Raw genomic sequence first — 19,339 nt, forward strand, 5'->3', positions numbered from 1 at the left:
ACCGTGAAACAGCTAAATGTGGCCTTGATGCTGGTTTGGGGCTGGCCCTCGGGGGGCCACCCCGGCACTGACCGGGCAGGGGGGATCCTGCCCCCAACTGGTGGCTCCCTGTGACCCCGCACTGCCAGCAGCAGCGGCCTTGCAGAGCCCTGACACGTCCTACGTGCTTGGCAGCAGCTTGAGCCACCTGCAGAACCGGAGGAAAAAGTTTCAGCTGTGGTGAGGCAGCGTCCCATGGGGAAGGCTCCTCTGAGGGGGGAGCACCCTCCCAGGCAGCGCACAGCGAACGCCATGGGGAGACCGGCACCGCTGCCCCAGAGGCCGTGAGGGGCCGGGACACGCCGGGCTGTGGCAGCAGCTGGGGGGAGGCGCTGTCCCGGTCACCACAGGCATCCAGGCGGGATGTTTGCCGTGCCCGGAGATGCCGTGTCCGGGGGATACCGTGACCGGGGAATGGATGCCGTGCCCGGCTGGTGCCTTGCCCAGGTGGGACGGATGCCGTGCCCAGATGGGATGGATGCCATGCCCGGGGAATGAATGCCGTGCCCAGGTGAGACTGATGCTGTACCCGGGGGATGGATGCCATGCCCAGGTAGGATAGATGCCATGCAAGCGGGATGGTTGCCGAGCCCGGGGATGACGTGCCCGGGGATCGGCGCTGCCGGGCGGGTCCGCGCGTGGCCCCCACGCGTGGGCGGGACGGGGCGGGGCGGGGCGGGCGCGCGCCCGCAGAGAGCCGCGCGCGGCCCCGCTCGGCAGCGCCTCCCGGCCGCGGCACCATGTGGCAGCCGGCCACGGAGCGGCTGCAGGTAGGGTGGGCGGCCGGGCTCCAAGCCTCGGGGGGGCGGCGGGGCCGCGCGGCTCCGGGGTGGCAGCGGGACCGGCGGAGCATCACCCCCGTACCGGGAGTTCGCGCCAACTTCTCCCCCCGCCGGCGCGGAGGGCGGGTGTGCGGGGACACGGGACACGCACGCACACGCAGTGCGGGGCCGCTGCCCCGGCGGCATCCCGGGTGTCGCTGCTCGGCGGCTCCGACGCTCCCGGCGGAGTTGGGTGCCGGCCGCGGGCGGCGGCGGGGCTCGGCGGGGGACGCGGCGCTCAGGGGCTTCTCCGGCGCCGCCTCGGGTGAAGGGCAGCCCGGGCCGGCCCTGCCTGACCCGCGGCAGCGGGAGGGTCCCTCGGAGCGGTGCGCGGGGGATGCGGAGCCCCGTGGGAGTCCTTCGGCACCCCCACACCCGGAGGTTGGGTTGTGTCAGGGTCGCCGGGGTACCCCCTTGCCGCACCCTCCGGCGGCGGTCCGGTGTGCGATGCCGGCTCTGGGCTCTGCCGTTGTTCGTGTGGCTTGTGTGCGTGTTGCATAGTCCGGGGAAATCCGAGACAGGCAGAGAGTGAGATGAAATAAAACTCACTTTGTAGTTCCACTGCGTCAGTTTCATGTAGTTTTCCAGGGCAAGTGTCGAGTGAGAGAGAATTGGATATTTCAGATAAGAATCCATGGGCACAGCAGATGACAGGAAAAGGTTATTACTACTTTTGCAATTCAGAATGAGAATTTACTTTGAGATCATCAAGCAGAAAATTCAGCAGTTTGATTTGAGTTGATAGTAGAGCCAAGCTGAGAGATCCGTGAGCTTTAATCTTCACCAGCCAGTAATGGGAGTAATTCCTGGTCTGAAAAAGCCGTACTTTTCTCTACAATGAAAAGCTTAATTTTTAGTGGATAGAAATGGGGTACCACTTACATAGTTGATGGATTCTAGGGTAAAACTATGTGTGCATATTATTAGTTATTTTTTTCCCTGTGTTAGTCAGAAACCTCTCTGCTAGACACAAGTGGCAGGATGCCCTGAGTGAAGGAATTAATGGCCTTGGGTTCTGTGGAGGCAGGGGTGTTCCCTGGGGAGATTCAGGGGACAGACCTCAGGTGAGGCTGCACCCTGTGGCTGGTGACAAAGGAGAAGGTGGGGGAAGAGAAGGAGAAAATGAAAGCCTGGGTTAGTAGCATTGTGCTGGTCTGGATTGTACAGAATGGCTTTGTGTCCCCTTGTGGAATTGTTAAAATAGCAAGGTGCTATTATGACAAATATCTGATACTGCCTACAAGAGCATGCAAGCCTAAAGAGAACCAAATGCTTGTGTTTTGCAAAATAAGCTTGTAACCTTGTTTAGCCTTGTTTAGCAGTATCCTGTGCACTGTTAGGGGTCTGGCCTTAGGGAGCGGGTGGGAATGGCTCTGTGCTGTGGGAAGCCAGGGCTGTAAGGAGGGGAGGTGATTGATCACTGACCGGGCTTCTCACTTACCTGTTGCAGCAGAACCCAAGCCTGTAGCAAGGGGAGCCTGTGCTCCTCCCTGCTCTTGAAAGGGAGCCACAAGCACCAAAGTTCTCAGCTGGGGCCACTAACTTTGTGCAAATCTACTTTGGTTGCCTCTGGCTGGAGTCTCCAGGCATCCTGAGCTGATCAAAATGCTGACTGCCTGTAAATGCACTTTTTGCCAACAGGAGTTTCTGAGGAAGTACATGAACAACTGTAGATGCTCTAAAAAATAAAGAAGTCAGGGGCACCCAAAATTGCAGAATTAAAGGATGCTTTGGATTTGTGCCAGCTTCTGAAATGGGGAGAAAGCCTTGGAAAAGTCATAGGAAGCCCATAATAATTCTGTGTTCACACAAGGGGCTAAATACCAATGTAGCGATTTGTGGACAAAATGAATGCAGTGAGGGGAAGGATGCTGGTGTAACTAGGATGAGATCCTGTAACTGAAAGCTTAATCCTAATCCATATATATATGAGCTAGAGTTACATGGGCAATAAACTATCTAATAACCCCAACCCCTCTGATTTTTTTTTCCTCCAGCAAACCCTTGAAGCCTGGTTCTTTCAAGTAGTCTGATCTCCCCTTGACATGTTGTGAATCATCAGCCTGGCCAGAACTGCTGGCAGTACTGCCTGGCCCCCCAAGGAGAGCTTGTGCATGCTATAAATGCATCTTTTCCCCCTTCTTCCTCCCCCTCAACATCTTAATTTAGTTTCAGGTGTCCCAAGTTGCTCTTTTTGTCCCAGGCTCCCTCCCTCCCGGCACGTAACTGCTGTGAAACAAATGTTGGTGCTATGGGGGTGTTGAAGGGGGGCCCTCTGCTTGTCCTTGGCATCACTAGCTCTCTCTGGCTGACAAGCAAGTGTTGTGAGGCTCTGGGTGTGGGATTTTGGTTGTAGCAGGGTGGTTTGTGGTCACTGGGTAGAGTAGATGGCGTCTTATGGTCTCTATTAATGTATTCTGGGATTACAGTTATGGCAAGTCACTACTGCAGGATATTTAGGGGATGTATAATGGCAGATGCAGCCCTGTCTTTTACATCAGCCTGATGTATGGGTGCAGGAAGTGTGGAGCTGGCCCAGCTTTCTTGATGCTCTAATGTGTGCATGGTATGTGACTTAGCTTTGACACAGATGTATCTTGTGTCAATATCCAGCTGTGGGGAAGTGCAGGACTGTTGTTAGTCCGTGGTGTAGCTCTGTACTAAGTAAAACGGCAAAGAAAATATTTTCATCTCTCAGAATATTTCTTTTGGCCTGGTTCAGTAAGGGAAAGTATGAACTGTCTTTGGAAGTGGATGCCTGTTGGTACGGGTCAGTCCTGCCCTCAGAGCTAAGGCAAGCTGTGTATGTTTAACTGAAATGGCTGTGGCCATCGCAGTGTGAAGGCTCCTGTCATGTTCTGACCAACTGTGCCATGGTCCTCAATTGCTCTTGGGCCTCCTTTCCCAGTCCCACTGAGAGGATGACAAGACTGAACATTCCTGGTCTGCTGCCGTTCACGCAAAATCTCCTTCTGTTCCAAATGTGCTCAGTCCTGTCAAGTTTCATAGTTTGTGCTGAAGTTTTTGGCATTGACTGGATGGTACAATTCCAGTAGTGAGGTCAGCAGCAAAGCTCACGCATACGCAATAGGAATGAAGTGTCATCAGCAGCTGGGTTACAGAATGCAGTGAGCTGGGGCATGAGCTGGATTTGTCCCCACTGCTGTTGTGGCCATTTGCTGCTGAAAGGTTCATCTGCTGCTGAAATGTGCCCCCCTTCCCAGACACTTGGTTTCTGGCTTTGCTGGAATAAGCTTGTTTTTTAATTTGAGTTTGTTTTTTGTTTTATTTTGTTTTTGTCAGCTTGTCTCTACTTCACTCTGATGGAAGCTTTTCCTGTTATGCTGCTGTTTGATGAAGAAGCCTCTCTGTTTCTGGAAGATATGTAGAATTGAATTAAATGGATTAGAAGAATAACCTAGAAAATGTAGATATTGAGATTTCTTCTTGAAAATATAATACAGCAAAGCCTTCTTTTGCTTTTTCTTTCCGTTCACTTTTTATGATTCTTTCACCTATAGCAACATTGAAGTTTCGTCTGTTTTCTCCAAAGTTAGTGGGACAGGCAGTTACATGTGAAATCATACATCTGGGATGTTGCAGGAATATACCACAGGGATCAGCGAGTTTCTGATGTGGTAAGAAGATGATGATTTTTCAGGTAATACAGGATTAGCATTATTCACACTTAAGAGAGATGATCTGGGACTGTATCTGTTTGTGAGACTTTTTTGCTTCTAATTTCTGTGGTGGCATTCCTGGCTTGTGTTTGGTAAAGTGCAGGTGAACATATGGAACGTGTGTGTACCTCCCAGTCTTCTCTGGAGCAGCAGCCAAGGTTGCTTCGGGTATTTAAAAGTCATTCCCCCTGCTGGGAATGCAGAGACTCCCGTCTGGAGCTCACTGCATGCATCTGATTTGCCTTGCTGTGTTTGCAGCAGACCTTATCAATGGTTATAAGCAGTGGGTGCTGATTTGTGGCTTGATGTTTGTGGCATTGGCACTTGTTGAAATGATGCCAAAAATATTGTGAAGTCTTTCTTTAAAACTATTTCCAAATGTACCTCTGTGCCTGGTTCAGCAGCCCTTGGCAGCACAGCTGGGGTTTTGGAGCTGATGGTCTCAGTGATGCTCCCTTGAGGACTCTGAAGTGGTGCTTGAAAACAAGCAAGGTGTTCTCACAGCCTGAGAGGCGGCTGCTATTTGCTCTGTAACCTAATTTTTCCTGGAAGCTTGATGCCAGACATTGTTTCTAGATAATAAATCCCAGTGGGTGCACAGTTTCTGAGGCTGTGCTGTTTATAAGCCCTGCTTACAAGTTTCCCTGCTTCTCTTGACATGTGTGGGTAACAGGGATCACCATGTTCAAACAGCTTTTCCCCCAGAGCAGTGGGGCTGGTGCTGCCCAGCCTTGGGCTGTGTTGCGAGTGTCCCTGGACTGAGCCAGGCTCATGAGCCATCTTTTTGGAGAAAGTCTCACTCTGCTTCTGTGGGTGGTACAGCGGGTGGGCTCAGATGAGTGAGGAGGGGAAGAGGGGAACAGGCAGGGGTGCTGTGTCATGGAGCTTTGGGCTGGACACTGCTTGGCTTCATACAGGCATTCAGATGGCCAAGTGTTCACAGTAGGACTACAGTGATTCTCTGTCTGCTCATCTGGAAGTTCAGTGTTCTGATTGAAACCCACAGTTTGGGGCCATTTTTGGGCAAGGATTTAGTAATGGATGGCTGTATTGTATTCTTAGAATTTACTTCTTTCATAAAGGTCCACATCTCTCCTAATGTGCTGTGCAATACTGTGCAGGAGAGCTGAGGGTGGGCAAGATGAGATGATGTGAAGCAGGTGATGAAGGGCAGGGAGCTTCAAGTCCTTTACTGGGGCAAGTTGGATTTCCTGAACCCCAGGGCTCAATTCTTCCATCATATAACTTGTGCAGGTCCTCTGAAATCCATGAGAAATAAGATTATGTAAGGTTATTTTACTACAGTCTTTGAGTGGCTGCTGTAGTGTACTTCCACATCCTTACGATACAGCAGTAAAACAACAGTGGAGCTGTTAATGGAAGTGAAAAATTGAAAGCAGCAGTATTGGGGTGCTGCTGCTCACCTTCAGGCTGGGCTGTGAGCCGTGTTTTCCAAGGCCTCATAAACATATTGCTTTTTTTACAGGAATTTGTTAATATACCTGTAGCCTTGCACCTTCAATCTACTTTTAAGTTTTTTGATTGTTGACTGTTGCTAATTTCATGTATATTACATGCATCCACTACCACTAGTGGATACACATCAATTGCCTTTCATGTATCAGGAGCATTGAAAAGATTTTTCACTAAAGTGGAGTGAGCTGTGGGTAGACCTACACATGTGTGATGGTTTCTAGGTGATCACAGCCACTGTGGTTTGGTGACATGTTTGCATGTGTTCAGCTGTAATGTGGTTTTAGGTGCTATTGGTGCTTTCAAAATGAGCTTCTAATCCTTTTCAGTGTTCACTTGCATATGTGTGTTAAAAATAACAGCATACAGTCAGTTAAAACAATAGTTTTCCAATTTTTAAAGCATATGGGAAGCCTTTCTAAGCCAAACACAAGCTAGCTGTAAGCACACAAACAGCTGTCTAGGCAGAGACTCCTGCAAGACATGTATAGCAGGTCTGATACTACTACTGAACTCTGGTTTCATTAAATATTATGTCAGAAGGAAAAAATGGTAAGTATTTGAAATTTAAGCCTGAGTCATGTGGCTGCAAATGTCTGAAGTCTTACGGCCCCGTGTTTTGGCACTATATGGCTTCGGGATATCTTTCAAGGCATCAGAGTTTTGCACTCGTTTGCTGCTATGACTTTACAGCAGTCAGGAATCTTTAAAACAAAGCCCTGTGATTCCAGGAGGCTCATCTGGCACCACTTAGCTCAGGCAGTTCCTTTTTTTCTACATTATTTATTCTTTGTAGAAAATGAATGTCTCTGGAAAAATGTTAATTTTGGGAAGCATTCTATGACCAAAAGAAAATCAAAATCAGTGAGAGCCTTGTGGAAAGCCCCCTGGGAAATTATCTTCAGGGTTCATTTATAGTGTAGTACTAGTTTCTGTTTATGAAAGTGCCAGCCTGTTTGATGACCAAGACAAAAAATTTAAGCAGTGATTTTCTTGAAGAAAGGCAAGCTAAAGAATCCAGTCTAGTTCAGAATTTTAAGTGCCTGTTTCAGATTTTGTGTGTCCCTGGTGTCATCCAGCAGGACAGGACAGTCAGCAGTGGTGTCCCAGACTTTTCCTTCCAGGCATGGCTGTGTTCTCTGCAGACATGCCTTGGGTTGGTGCTGAGGTGTTGGGCTAGGTGTCCTCACCCTTACAGCACTACTGTGTTTTGATGTGGCTCTGTGCAGGCAAGAGGAGAGTCTGATTACCCAGAGACAGGTAAATGTGTAGCTGAAAAGTCCCTTTAAGCACTCTTTAGTACTTAAAATATTTTTTCCCTCTAGTGCTTTCATGTATAGGAATTGAACTTTATTTGCATTTCATATAATAGCTGGAAGAGTTGCAGGTGACAGTGTTAAGTCTTCTGAGCTGTTTCTGAATAAGTGTATCAGAACTCTTTGACCAAAGATGTTAAATGTGGGTGATTGTACAAGTGTCCTGAGACGACCTAATGTAACATTTCATGATTTGTTTTTCCTGCTGACACCCTGAAAATATGGAATGGCAAATATAAATCTTTGCACAGAATCTGAAGGAAAAATAAAAAGTTGTGTATTGCCAGTATTTAATATTCTTTTAATGATGTTGCTTCTACAAAATTACACACAGCCTCAGAATGACTAGGTTGGTCTGGTAGCCCTGACATCTTGGCAGTTTGGTGACGACTTCAGGAGTGCTGGTCTTTGGAAAACCTCCATAAGTGTTTTCATTGGGACCAGTTAAATAAATGTCCCTTTCACAGATTAATGGCTGGTTTTGCTTCCAGACAATGTGGGTAGGAGCATTTCTAACCTGAGTTGCTGCTGCTGAGTTTTACTGATGGAGCCGTGCTGTGAGCACAGTGCTGCTGGGTTTGGGACAGCACCAGACAGTCAGAGTCCTTGCACCATCACCCTTTGTGGCCTTGGGTCTGTGTTATGCCAGACAATTTTCAAATGTCTCCTCACATGAAAACATTTTCTCCAGATATATTTGATGGGAGCTGCCAAGAACACTGAGAGCAGATAGAAATGTAATTAAATGTCCTGAAGCTCAGATTTGTGGCCACCTCTTTCTTCCCGTGCCAAGCTCCCTCTGGGTTTGAGAGATGGTTGTTCCATACATCTCATGTGAAGCTTGCAGAATGACCCTAGAGTAAGTTTACAAGTCTTCATCTGGCTGTATTCAGCTTTGTTCAAGAGAGTGTTTTACCTGGTGGACGGTGCTCTTGTGAAATTTTACCCACTCACTGCGTGTCTGGAGAGGAGAACTGATGTTCAGTCTGGTCCCACTGGTGAAGTAACTGCATTGAAGCTCTTGCAGTGGGATCTGATCCAAACTTCACTGGGGTCAGTACCAACCTTGAGCCTCAAGAGCAGGGCAGAAAACCCATCCATTGGACTCTTACAGGAGATCCAGAGGGTTTCTATAGTCTCATTTAAAATGAAAAATTCTCTCTGCTATGGAGCTTCCTGAGTAATTAATTCTGCTGCCTGGAAGGCAGGATAAGAGGAGTTTGGGGTCTGTGAGGGGCCAAGACATTGTGATGGTGGCAACATCAAATACATCATCTGAACCTGCAAGTTTCTAGCTCTCCCTTCCGTCCCTGAGTCTGGGTGTTGAGGGACAGGAGGGAGGGTTGGATGCAACATTCCTTCTCTGAATGGCTACAGGGAGAGGATCTCCAGAGTGACTCTCAGCTGCTCTGTGGCTTTCCTCAAAAGCTGGGGACCAGCTTTCCTGCTGTCAGGATTAATCTGTGCTTTCTGAACTGATCATGGTGACACTGACCTGAAAATGGTAGTTTCTTGGGGACAGAAATCACCCTTCCCTCCTTCTCTGTCATTCTTAAGAAAAACAGGCAAAGCAAATTTCTGTTATTATTCATCAAAACTCTCCCGTCCAAATTAGTATGCTGAACTTGGTTTCTAGTGTTATGCTAAGGAACTTTATCCTTAGTTTTCTAGTATTCCCTTCTGCTGGGGAAAGGAGCACTGGGAATTGTGTTATGGTTGTTCTGGCTTTGGCTCTGAGCTGGAGAGTGAGAAGACAAGCAGCAAAATTGTTAGAAAAAAAAATACATCAGGCTTCAAAAACAGTGTTTTAATCCCTTTTCCTCTCATTTGAGGCTATTTATTTAACCAAACCTTTTGCAAATTTTAGCTTTTCCATGTGGTATTTATTATATTTTTTCTGGTTTTTGACCAGAAAAGTACCTTTTGGAACTTAAGCAAACACCAGTTGGCAGCTCCCTGAGCTGCCTGGTTGTCAGGGAATAGTGTGGACCTCTGTCCCAGCTCGCTGCACAGTGTGTCAGCAGAAGACAGCAGTGAATTTTTTTCATCTTTCAGAAACTTGTCAGCTTTAGCATTTTTCTTTTTTCCCTAGTCCATGGGAATTTTCTATGCCTGACTATAAATTTGAATCAGAAAATATACAAGCTTGAATCCTGTCCCAGTGCTTTTAAGAAGGAGCCCATACAGTGCAGATCTGTACAGACTTCAGTTTTCACAGCTGTGCTCTGTTGTTTGGATTAGAATTAGAAGGAAGGATATTTTGAAAATTTTATGTCGGCCTCTTGATAGTGTGGCTGAAAGGCCCTATTGAGCTTGGTACTGTGTGTTTGAGAAAATCCTGATAGTAAAGACAGCTTTGGTGCCTCCTGCTAGAACGGAGTGCTGGAGAGATGTGCAGTGCTGCTGAGCAGTGCTGGCTGCTTGCATTTTCTGGTAGGTAACAGGGAAAAAACCCATCAGTGATTTCTGAGACACCTAAAGCCCCAAGATCCTCCAGCCAAGGACAAGGCATAGGGACTGGCCAGGCCTTGAGCTGGGCTCAGGTTCACCCTTGCTGAGCTGGAATGCTCTGGAACTGTGGGTTTGTGGCCCTGGCTCTGCTCAGGCTGTGCTGTGCTGCCATCAGCAGTGCTCCTCTTGGGATGATGGGGGAGGTGGAACCTTCTCTGTGACATTCTTGTTGATGGAGCATTGGTGCTGAAGGCTGCAGAAGGGATGTTACTTTCTGAGATTGGACAGTTCACGTTGATAAACGAGTGTTAAATCACTCAGATTTAGGCATGCAGCCTCATCTCGATGTATAGGGATAGGCCTTTGAATCCATTAACTTTTATCTTGCCATTTGAGATGACAATGTAACTTTTCTGTGGTTTATAAGGAATGTTAGGAAGCATTTGTTTGTGACTGACTTGTTTTGATCTGGTGTTTAGAGGCCCTTTTTTCATTAAAGAGCCTGAAGCTTGGTGTTGGGACAGGTAACATTTTCAAAGGGCAATGTTTCAATCTTGTACCTCTAAAATACAGAGTTGCTATGGAAGGAGGAGTTGAACAATTTGAAAGCTTGCAGAGGCACAGGTAGGATCTGCTGTTGCCTTTTTCCCACAGATGGGTGTTGCAATACTCAGTTTTTTTCTTGTAGCTGTCGAGGTCATGTGTGACTCCTTATACCTGCCCTTCACAGTCCTGCTGCTTCTGGCTTGGGAACAGGACCCAGAGTTCCAGGGACTTAACCCCCTCTGAAGTCTTGGGATTTTGTTTTCCTCAATGTCCATCATGCACAGAGCTCAGATAATTTCCTTGGGGGTGTCCAGTTGGAAGCGGGGCTACCTGGTGTGGGAAATAGCCCTGTCATAAATATCAGTCTTGCTGCAGGGTCTGCCAAGGCACAGGGCAGCCTGTCTGGGCATTGTGGCCAGCCTGAAAGCCATCTCTAAATGAATGAGATCACTGCCTTTTGTAATCAAGGGTAGTGAAAAGCCCTGGCACTTCAAGACAGTGAAAAATACTCACTTATTCTAGTGATAAATTCTAGTTAGTGCTTATAATTCCTTTCCTGAAGCCATTCTCCCCCATCCTGCTCACATTTAAAATGCTGGCAAGTTTCAGGCTGCAGAAGTGGTGGAGCTCATCTCCCCTAAGGAAAAGTCACATTTGAAGAGATGCTGAGCTGCAAGTATGAGCTGAAATGAGTCATGGACAGATCTTCAACTGGAAAGAGGCATTCAGAGCTGCAGCTTAGGGTTTTCACCCCTGTGACTGGACAAGCTTGAGAGGTTTTCTGAGCCTGGGACTGTGCTCCAGCAGGGCAGAGCAGGGTCCAGCTGTGTGGGGCAGTGAGGTCTGTATAGATTAAGATATTTACATGTGTTTGTCAGACAGAACCTAAGGAGGCTTTGGATGAAGTTGAGCGCTATACATTGATGTAGAACTTCTGAGTGTGAGAGGAGCAGGTCATCAGCTGGGGACTTTAGAGGTCCATGAGCAGCCTGGCATGGCCCAGGAGCCACATCTGCAGAAATCTTGCACCAAAACAGCTCACTTCTAGTTGGTTTAAATTACTTTCAGTGTGTATTTATATTGCTTTTTTCAAGTTGAGTTTTTATTTCTCTGTATCAGGAGTTATTCTTGCTGCTTACATGATATTTGAAAAATAGCCAGCTGCAGTGTGTGGCACTGACCAGGGAACTGCCCATACCTTATTTAAGTTTCTGCACTGGGTCTGAAAGTTACAGCCTGACCTTTCATTCCTCTGTTATGGTCTGAGGGTGTTCTTACATGGATGTGGAGCTTCCCAAGATAAACAGAGTGAATGTGGTTTGGCATTTAAATCACTGATGTCGTATCAAGCTAGAGAGTTTCAGAAGCCATTAATGTCTACAAGAGATGTTATTTTGTTCACTTGGGGATAAACTTTGCCCTTGTCTATATGTGGGTTTTGGTTTTGGTCCAAATTCAGATTTTGAGAGCGTTGGTATAAATCTAAGTGCCAACACTAATGCCAGTGGAGTTACACTATGTTTCTTTTAATATGACTGAGAAGAAACTTCATGTGTTTCTTTAAAAGTCCAAATGTTACTTGATTTTTTTTTTGAGTAGCTTTATGAGACAAGACTTAATGTCTAAGAGATCTGAATTAAATGTTTCTGTACTCTCTTTTTGGAAAGTGTGTGCTGTTGAGGTCATCCTGGAGCAGGCTCTGATGCTGTTTGGATAAGAGGCTGCTCAGTATCTGCCAGAGGAGCGTCTGTTACGCAGTGAGCGCGCCGCCCGCTCGCTTGGGGCTGGGAAAAACCACTTTACAGAGCACTTAGGGAAGTGTTAATAACCCTCACAGTCACCCAGTTGCTCCCCTCTGTGGGGGGAAAAAGGGACTGTGTCACAGAACGGTGGGAGCAGGACCATGGCAGCTGCCTGGCAGTGGGTTCAGAGCATCACCAGCCTTGGTACTCCATGGTGCTGCAGCTGCTGCCCGGCACAGCCAGGAGCCTGACACACCTCCAGAGCCTCAGGAAATATTTTCTGTTTTCAGCCAAAACCTGTATTGCTTATTTGTGGATCCGGTTTGTTTCTGAGATCTTTTCTTCTTTTCACATTTTCTTGTGAAAATGTCATGTATTTGTTTCTTCAAAGGGTGAAAAATGCCCACTTTGCTTTTTATTTTTATTTCAGTGTTTCTCAGGAACAAACAAATGTTTCTTATCCAGCAGCCATCATTACAAAACTGAAGTTGAAGAGCAGTCTGCCTCATCCTGGGAAAAGAAAGCATTGTTTCCAGCATGTTCTTATTCTCAAATCCATACATGTGCAGTCACATTCTTCCTCATTTCCCAAAGATCTGTCTGTCAGTTTTTAATTTTTTTTTTCTTGATTTTTAAACACTTTTCTGGTAGGTTTTTAAATCTGGTCTCCACTGAGCTCTGTAACTTGGTGTTTGCTTTAAATGACCTTACACTGCCGTGCCAGCACCATATGTGACTCCCAATGCTAGTTGTAAAGTAATGTAAGTTTGAGGAGCTCTTGATAACAATGTTAGTCGCTGCTAACAATTGTAGCTGTAGCTGCAGAGCCCTCAGTCCAGGGTGGTTTTGGCTGTGCAGCACAGTTTCCAGAAAAGTTAGTCTTTGTAGTATCCCAGTTAGTAGGTCTCATAGGCAGCAGTAGTTTTATTTAAGGTAGAATTTTATTAAAACTTTGAGTTGGAACTCTGTGGCTGAAGGAGCAGGTAAAGGCTTCCTTTGCAATGCCAGTGGGATGGACTGGCCAGGGAGGGAACAGAGCTGTTGGGAGCTTTCCAGGAGAACTGGGGTCTATTTTGTAACAGGAACAAACTGACAAAGCACAATTTGTCCATCTATTGGAGGTGGGGAGGGATGATTTTCAAGCATATAATCACCTCCTAAATGTAATCAGTTTTACCACTGGGAAGAAGATGGTTTCAGTGCTAGCAATGCCAAGGTGACTGGATCCTGTGTGCTGTATGGTGACATTCCCCTGGAGAGCAGAGCAGAGTAACTCCCCTTGCTTTGCCTGGGTGATTTACAATATTTGGCATTGTTGTTGCACTCTTTGGCCCTTCTAATTCTTCCTGAGTATGGGTATGAACTGGGAACAGAGATGGTAAAGTCCAGATCTCCAGTAGAACAGGAAGCTGAGCTGGCAGTGCTCACCATTGTACAGAACTACGCTGTAATCTTGTCCTCTTTAAGTTCTCATGTGTGCAGTAGTTTGTACAGGTCCAGCCTTGGAAAAAGGCTTTGGAAAAGAGTCTGGAGGCAGGTACCTGCCTGACAGTGCCATGACACTCAGAGCCTGCCTTGCGAGATCTGAGCAGGAGCTGAGGGCTCCATAGTGAGAGTTTGTGCCATAAACACTGTGTGATGACTTGGTGCTGTGGCTGCTTGAAGCCTTACTGCACACTGCCTAAAGATCCTGGGTTTGCTTTAGGAAGTACTTACTGCTGTTCTGCTTTGTACACCTGGAGGTCAAAAGGGAATGTGGTTTTTCTAGCTAATCACAGTCTCTTGCCAGCTAATTGTAAGTAAAATAAAAAGGGAAAGCATGGAATCTGGCCAGTGCTTAGTAATGTCTGAACCAACAAGTCTAATGTGGTGTTGCTTTTCTGACTTGACTGTTGAACTTCTGTGGGAGTTTGAAGTTTTACCCAGAGAAGCTTATCTTCACTTTCACTGTGTAGTTGTTGTTCTTTAGGGTTTCTTTTGATTTTTTTTGTTATTTTTTTTTCCTGAAAAGTAGTGGGTCAATATAAAGAATTACTTGGAACAGTGGGTGTGAGATGGCTAAAACGAATAATGGTTGTTGCTACCAGCACTTATATTATAGATATTCCATGGAAGTTAACAGTAAAGAGTCTAATGGGTAGGATGTTCACTTACAGGGGTCATATTTACAAAGATCTGGAATATATATCTCCACACCCAGGCAGTGTTTGCTACTGGAGGGATGTGTCCTCATTTGGACCTGATCCAGGATCAGCAGGGCACTTTGGCTGTTGGGAAGGCTGCCCACTCCTGCTGTGTGAGTGAGCAGTTTCTTGATTTTCTCCCTTGACTTTGCCCTCCTCTCCTAGAGCAGCCAGGCCTTGGATGCTGTGTGTCCATTTGCTGAGATGCTGTATGGACGAAGGCTGGGTCCTTGCCTGAGGAGCTGAAGAGTACAAGGAGAGCAAAATTATTTCAGTTTCCAACATATATGATTCAATTAACATCTTCTTAACCCTGTGTTAATGCCTACCGGCATGTGGTGACTAGTATGAATATTTATTCTTGGTACGTAGCTAGCAGATATGTGGTAGGATTGATGCTAAATTGTTAGTACCCAGTTTAAGTAAAATCAGTTTGTCAGACTGCTTCCTTTTGTGTTTTGTTATTTTGGTTTTTGGTTTTGTTTTTTGTTTTTTTTTTTAATTGGCAAGAGAATCCACAAACAGGGTTCAGATGGCCAGAGCCTCTAGAATCTCATTATCTTAATTGAAAACTGTCACCCTTTGACATTCATAAATGATTTAACTTGTACATCATTTAGTCACTGGGGAGAAATGGAATTGAATGTTATAACCATCCTTCACTTCTAGATGCTAATGATAAACTACAGCCCACAGCTCTGAAGAATTAATAGCTCTTGGTTTAGAACAATATTTTTGTATAGTGGAACATCCCAATTCCATTATATTTGGTAACATTTCATTCCGAAATACCTTCACTTAGAAAAATTCTGGAAGGTGCTCAAAGAACATCCTCTAATGTTGCTCTTCAGCTTTTTACACCCTGCAGATGTGTTCCCAGTGATCTGCATCTTCTTTAGAAAAAAATCAGACTGTTTTGTTTATGTTGACCTTTCCTCACTCACCATAGGAAATAAGTTGTTTAGACAATGTGTGGGGATTAGCTGTGTAATGAACTACCACAGTAAACAAGTAATTAATTCTCATCAAAACATATACTGTGCTCTGTGCCTGGGTTTTATGGTGTCTTCTGGAAAAGAAAATATTTTTCTGTCTAAAAAGCATTTCCTACCCAGTGACTAGCTTGAAAGAAACAGCTTGAAAATGTTTCCTGGCTGGAGGAAAGGATCAGTACATTCAGTTTGCCATTGTGGTTAACATCGCTGTGTGTTTTTCTAGCACTTCTTCTCCTCAGTTTTATGTACCTACTGTTAATAAATATAGATACAGAAATTACAGTCTGTCTGAGCAAACTGACTTGATCTTTTCATTTGCAAACACTGATTCTGGGGTTTTGCAAAGGATAATCTGAGGATTCAGCCTTGGCTTTGCTCCTGTTTGAAATCACTGTTAAAATATTGAAAATTTTATTGCTGGATCAGGGGCCATGCCTTTTTTTTTTCCCTTTTCTTTTCCAAGAACTAGATCAGTGGGCAAAATACAGCCCTAGTTTATTGAGGGAGACAAGTGGTTGGTCAGTGTGCCTGTTGGAGCTCTGTGAGTGGGGTGTGCTTTGTGGAATTCAAGCCGGGGTTTAGCATGAGATGTTTCGGAGCACAGCCAGTGACAGATGAGTTTTGATGACCAGCTTTTGCCTTTAGAAACAAAAGAGTAGTGTTTATTTCAGCTTCTAAACCAGGTTAGTGAAGAGATTTCAGCAGTACCAGGTGCTGTGCAGCTGTTTGTTTGCGGAGCTTAATGTTTTTTTATGCTGTTACCGGTCAGCAAAGGAAAGGTGGGGTTGAAGATACTGATATTTCCAGAAAATGGGCAATCAAGGCTGGCAAACACTTATATCCTCAGGATTTCTGCTCAGCCTCCCTGTTAATACAGGTTTTTCTGCTGCTGGCTCCTGGCTTTGCCTGCTGCAGTTCTCCACAGGCCAGCGCAGAGGCTTTGGACGCTCTGCAGCTGGCATTTCACTGGCATCACCCCCTCTTAGCAAGCTGCCCTGCAAGCTCTCTGATCTACCTGTAATTCAGGAAGATGAAATGATTTCAGATGATGAGTATCTTCTGAGTTTTCCAGTACTCCTTAGTTGTTTCCAGTCCTGCTGTTTCCCAGCACTGCTCAGCAAGGTCGTGTGGTGTATGTTTCCCAAGCAGGGGCTTCCTGGGCTGCTCTGCAGCATGGTGGTTTCCTTGGGTGACTTGACACTGAGGTTTCAGTGTCATTTGGCTGTTGTATCATACTGCAAATGAGTGATTAACTTGTCTGGTTTCCTTGCTGATTCCCGGCAGAGCTGTTTGCCTTCTTTCAAATCATATATCACTTTAGTCTGACCTCCTCCATAGTCTGGCATTTCTGTAGTGCCTCATTTACTATAGATGTGTGATTACATGTGATTTTCTGTCTTAAATTGTTGCTTTTTAAAGAGTCAGGTTTTATCTATTACTGTTCCAGACAACATCTAAAACTGTGATTGAGGTGCTCAGAAAACTTGGAGGCAAATGAGAAGATTCCTAAATTTATTCACCCCTTGAACTTCTTCAGCTGTGATGTTTTCCATACTAACAGATATGTTACAACTTTAGGTGATCAGGGGTGAAAGCAAGAACTTTGGGGACAGTGAGCTCTGTGATACTAAAAGCCAGATTAGACAACCCCTGTGTTTTTTCAGTATCTGTTCTCTGGCAAAAATAAATCTGAAATGTTTTCAAAGGCTGGATACAGAGTGAGACCCATAAATAGATCCCGTAAACCTGCTCTCCTGAATTGCAGAACAATCCTCAGTAGTTGCACCTAAAAATGGTGAGCCATTCATGCTGCATATACTCACACATGAGCGTACTGCCATGAAATTATCATAGAACTGGAACTAAAGCAAGCTGAAATGGAAAAGCCATGCCAATGGAAATAATAAAAAGAGGAGTCATGCCCCTAAAAATGCTGCAATGTAATTGCTATGAAAATATGCACGTATTTACAATAACAAAGGTCTCATTTCTGCAAAATTTTGCCATGTGTGTGTTTTTACGTACTCTGAGCAGCCCCTGGCGCCCACAGGCCTGTGCACTGTGAGTAAGGGACTGAGGCCTTGCTGAGTGCTAAGTGTTTCAATGCACATGGATCTTTTCCGGAATTGAAAACATCTTTTATTCCCCGGGCTGAGCTGGCACCGGCACAGGAGGCAGTCTGCTTTATGTTTATCAGGCCGGGAGAAGCCCAGCTCTTGTGAGCGTACATCTCATCTGCCAAGAACACCAATAGGAACTTTACTATCTTCCACTCTCTTTTATTTTTATTATTTTTACTTAAATAGGGCCATTCAGGGAAGCATTAATTCTTTAAATGTGGTGAGGAAGGTATTAATGAATTGAGGGTAGAGGGGTTAACCTTGTGTCATCCAGAGCTTTGCTGACAGTTGGCCATTGCTAATGGCTGGATGCTGTGTGATTTGTTCTGGGAGATGCTGTGGGAGTGTCTCCCCTTGTGTGGACCAGCTCTGAGCAGGGAATCCCACCTTGCCATGCTCTCCATGCCCCTCAGCACAGTGGGAATCCACCTGTGTCATAGAGCCATTTTGGGGTACCTGCAGCAGATTCACATGTGGACTTTTTTTGGGGAAATACTACCCTGTGCTGTCTTCTATGCGGAGTAAATTCAGAGAGAACAAGAAGCCTGGTCCTGATGCATTCATTAAACTATTCCGTTCATGTTAATTAGTTTAATTTAAGTTGTGGTGTAGGTATGTAAAAATGGCCTTGGTCATTTTGGGCTTGGCTGAAACCCTCTGATCCAAGGCTAGAAATAAACCCCTGGCAGTGAGTGAGCTGAAGGGCTTTTGAAAGGTCTTCTCAGATGATTCTCGTGCCCATGTGTGGAGAAATGGAGATGTATGAAAGGTTTCTTGAGTAGCTGAGGAAAATATAAAAGCCTGTAATGGTGTGTTTTACCTTCAGAGTTTCTTAGTTACTAGAGTTCTAGGAAGAAAATTTCTTGCATATATTTTGGCAGCTCTTTTCACTAACTGAATACCAGGTTTATTGCTGTATGAACTTGATAATTAGTTTGTAATCCGTGTATAGGCATTTCATCCTGGTGGTTTTCTTGCAGAGAATAATTTGCCTTTTATTTGTTGAGAATGTTTTTTTTAGTGAAAACAGAACTCCCATTCATGATGGGCACAGCAAATGTAGTAAAACACTATCATAGCTGGGATTTGTTGTACACTATGGATTTATGTCAAGAATGTTAATGATTTGTTTATGAATAAGTGAGCCTGTAGTATTGTGAAACATTATCTGGCAGGGCTGCTAAATGGACATTTTGAGAGCAGAGGATTCTTCAACTGAATAAACTGTAGATATTTGTGTGTCTCAAACTACTCATAAGTAAACTTATGTATTTTAAGCAGAAGTGTTTATTTAATGCATTATTATCAATGGTGCTCATCTGACAGATATGTATGGGCCACTTGATAATAAGCAAAGAGGTGGTTAAGTACTTTTTAAGAGCAGTTAATCTTCTTTTAGTGGGCTTTAGTTTAAAAATAAGGTCTTCTTGCAGAAAGCAACACATATCCTTAAGCAGAGCAGTGTGATGTTTGCAGAGTGGATCAGCAAGGTACTTTGATTTTGCAGTGTCTCACTTGAGTGTAGCACCTAATTCAACAGAGCCACTTGAATTTACTGATGAAATCACCACTTGGTTTCCAGTATGTTGTACAGTCCCAAATACACACCTTCCTGACAGAGGCTTGGGATGGGTTGACTGCTTTCTTCTAATGCCCATTTTCTTGGAAGAATACCTTCTGATGGCAGGGGAGGTGGTTCATTACCATCTTTACATGAGTCTAAAGATCAATAATTATCTCCTGTGTGTTGTGAGTACTTGAGAGAATAGAAACACAGTCCCTCAAAATAATAATTTGGGGGCTAAATTGAACCTCATCCCACGTAATGGTTCCTTGCATTGCCTGTTATAATTTGCAAAGTCAAGGTGTTGGATCTTATCACTGATATGACAAATCTATTGACCAACAGCTGGCATCCAACAGGACAAAGTGAGAGCTCTGTCACTGTTTTGGACTCCTTAGTCAACCTAATG

General features: G+C 45.3%; 1 protein-coding gene across 1 annotated transcript in view; it reads left to right on the top strand.

Moving 5' to 3' along the window:
* The first annotated feature begins 710 nt into the window (after window positions 1-710).
* Window positions 711-19,339, top strand: part of PID1 (phosphotyrosine interaction domain containing 1) — an 84,936-nt gene continuing 66,307 nt past the window's right edge. The window contains exon 1 of the mRNA XM_030954156.1: window positions 711-809. Within this exon, the coding sequence (XP_030810016.1) occupies window positions 780-809 (30 nt within the window). The 5' untranslated portion in view covers window positions 711-779. The remainder of the gene's footprint in view (window positions 810-19,339) is intronic.

The sequence above is a fragment of the Camarhynchus parvulus genome, chromosome 9, assembly GCF_901933205.1.
Source record: "Camarhynchus parvulus chromosome 9, STF_HiC, whole genome shotgun sequence".
NCBI classification, from domain to species: domain Eukaryota; kingdom Metazoa; phylum Chordata; class Aves; order Passeriformes; family Thraupidae; genus Camarhynchus; species Camarhynchus parvulus.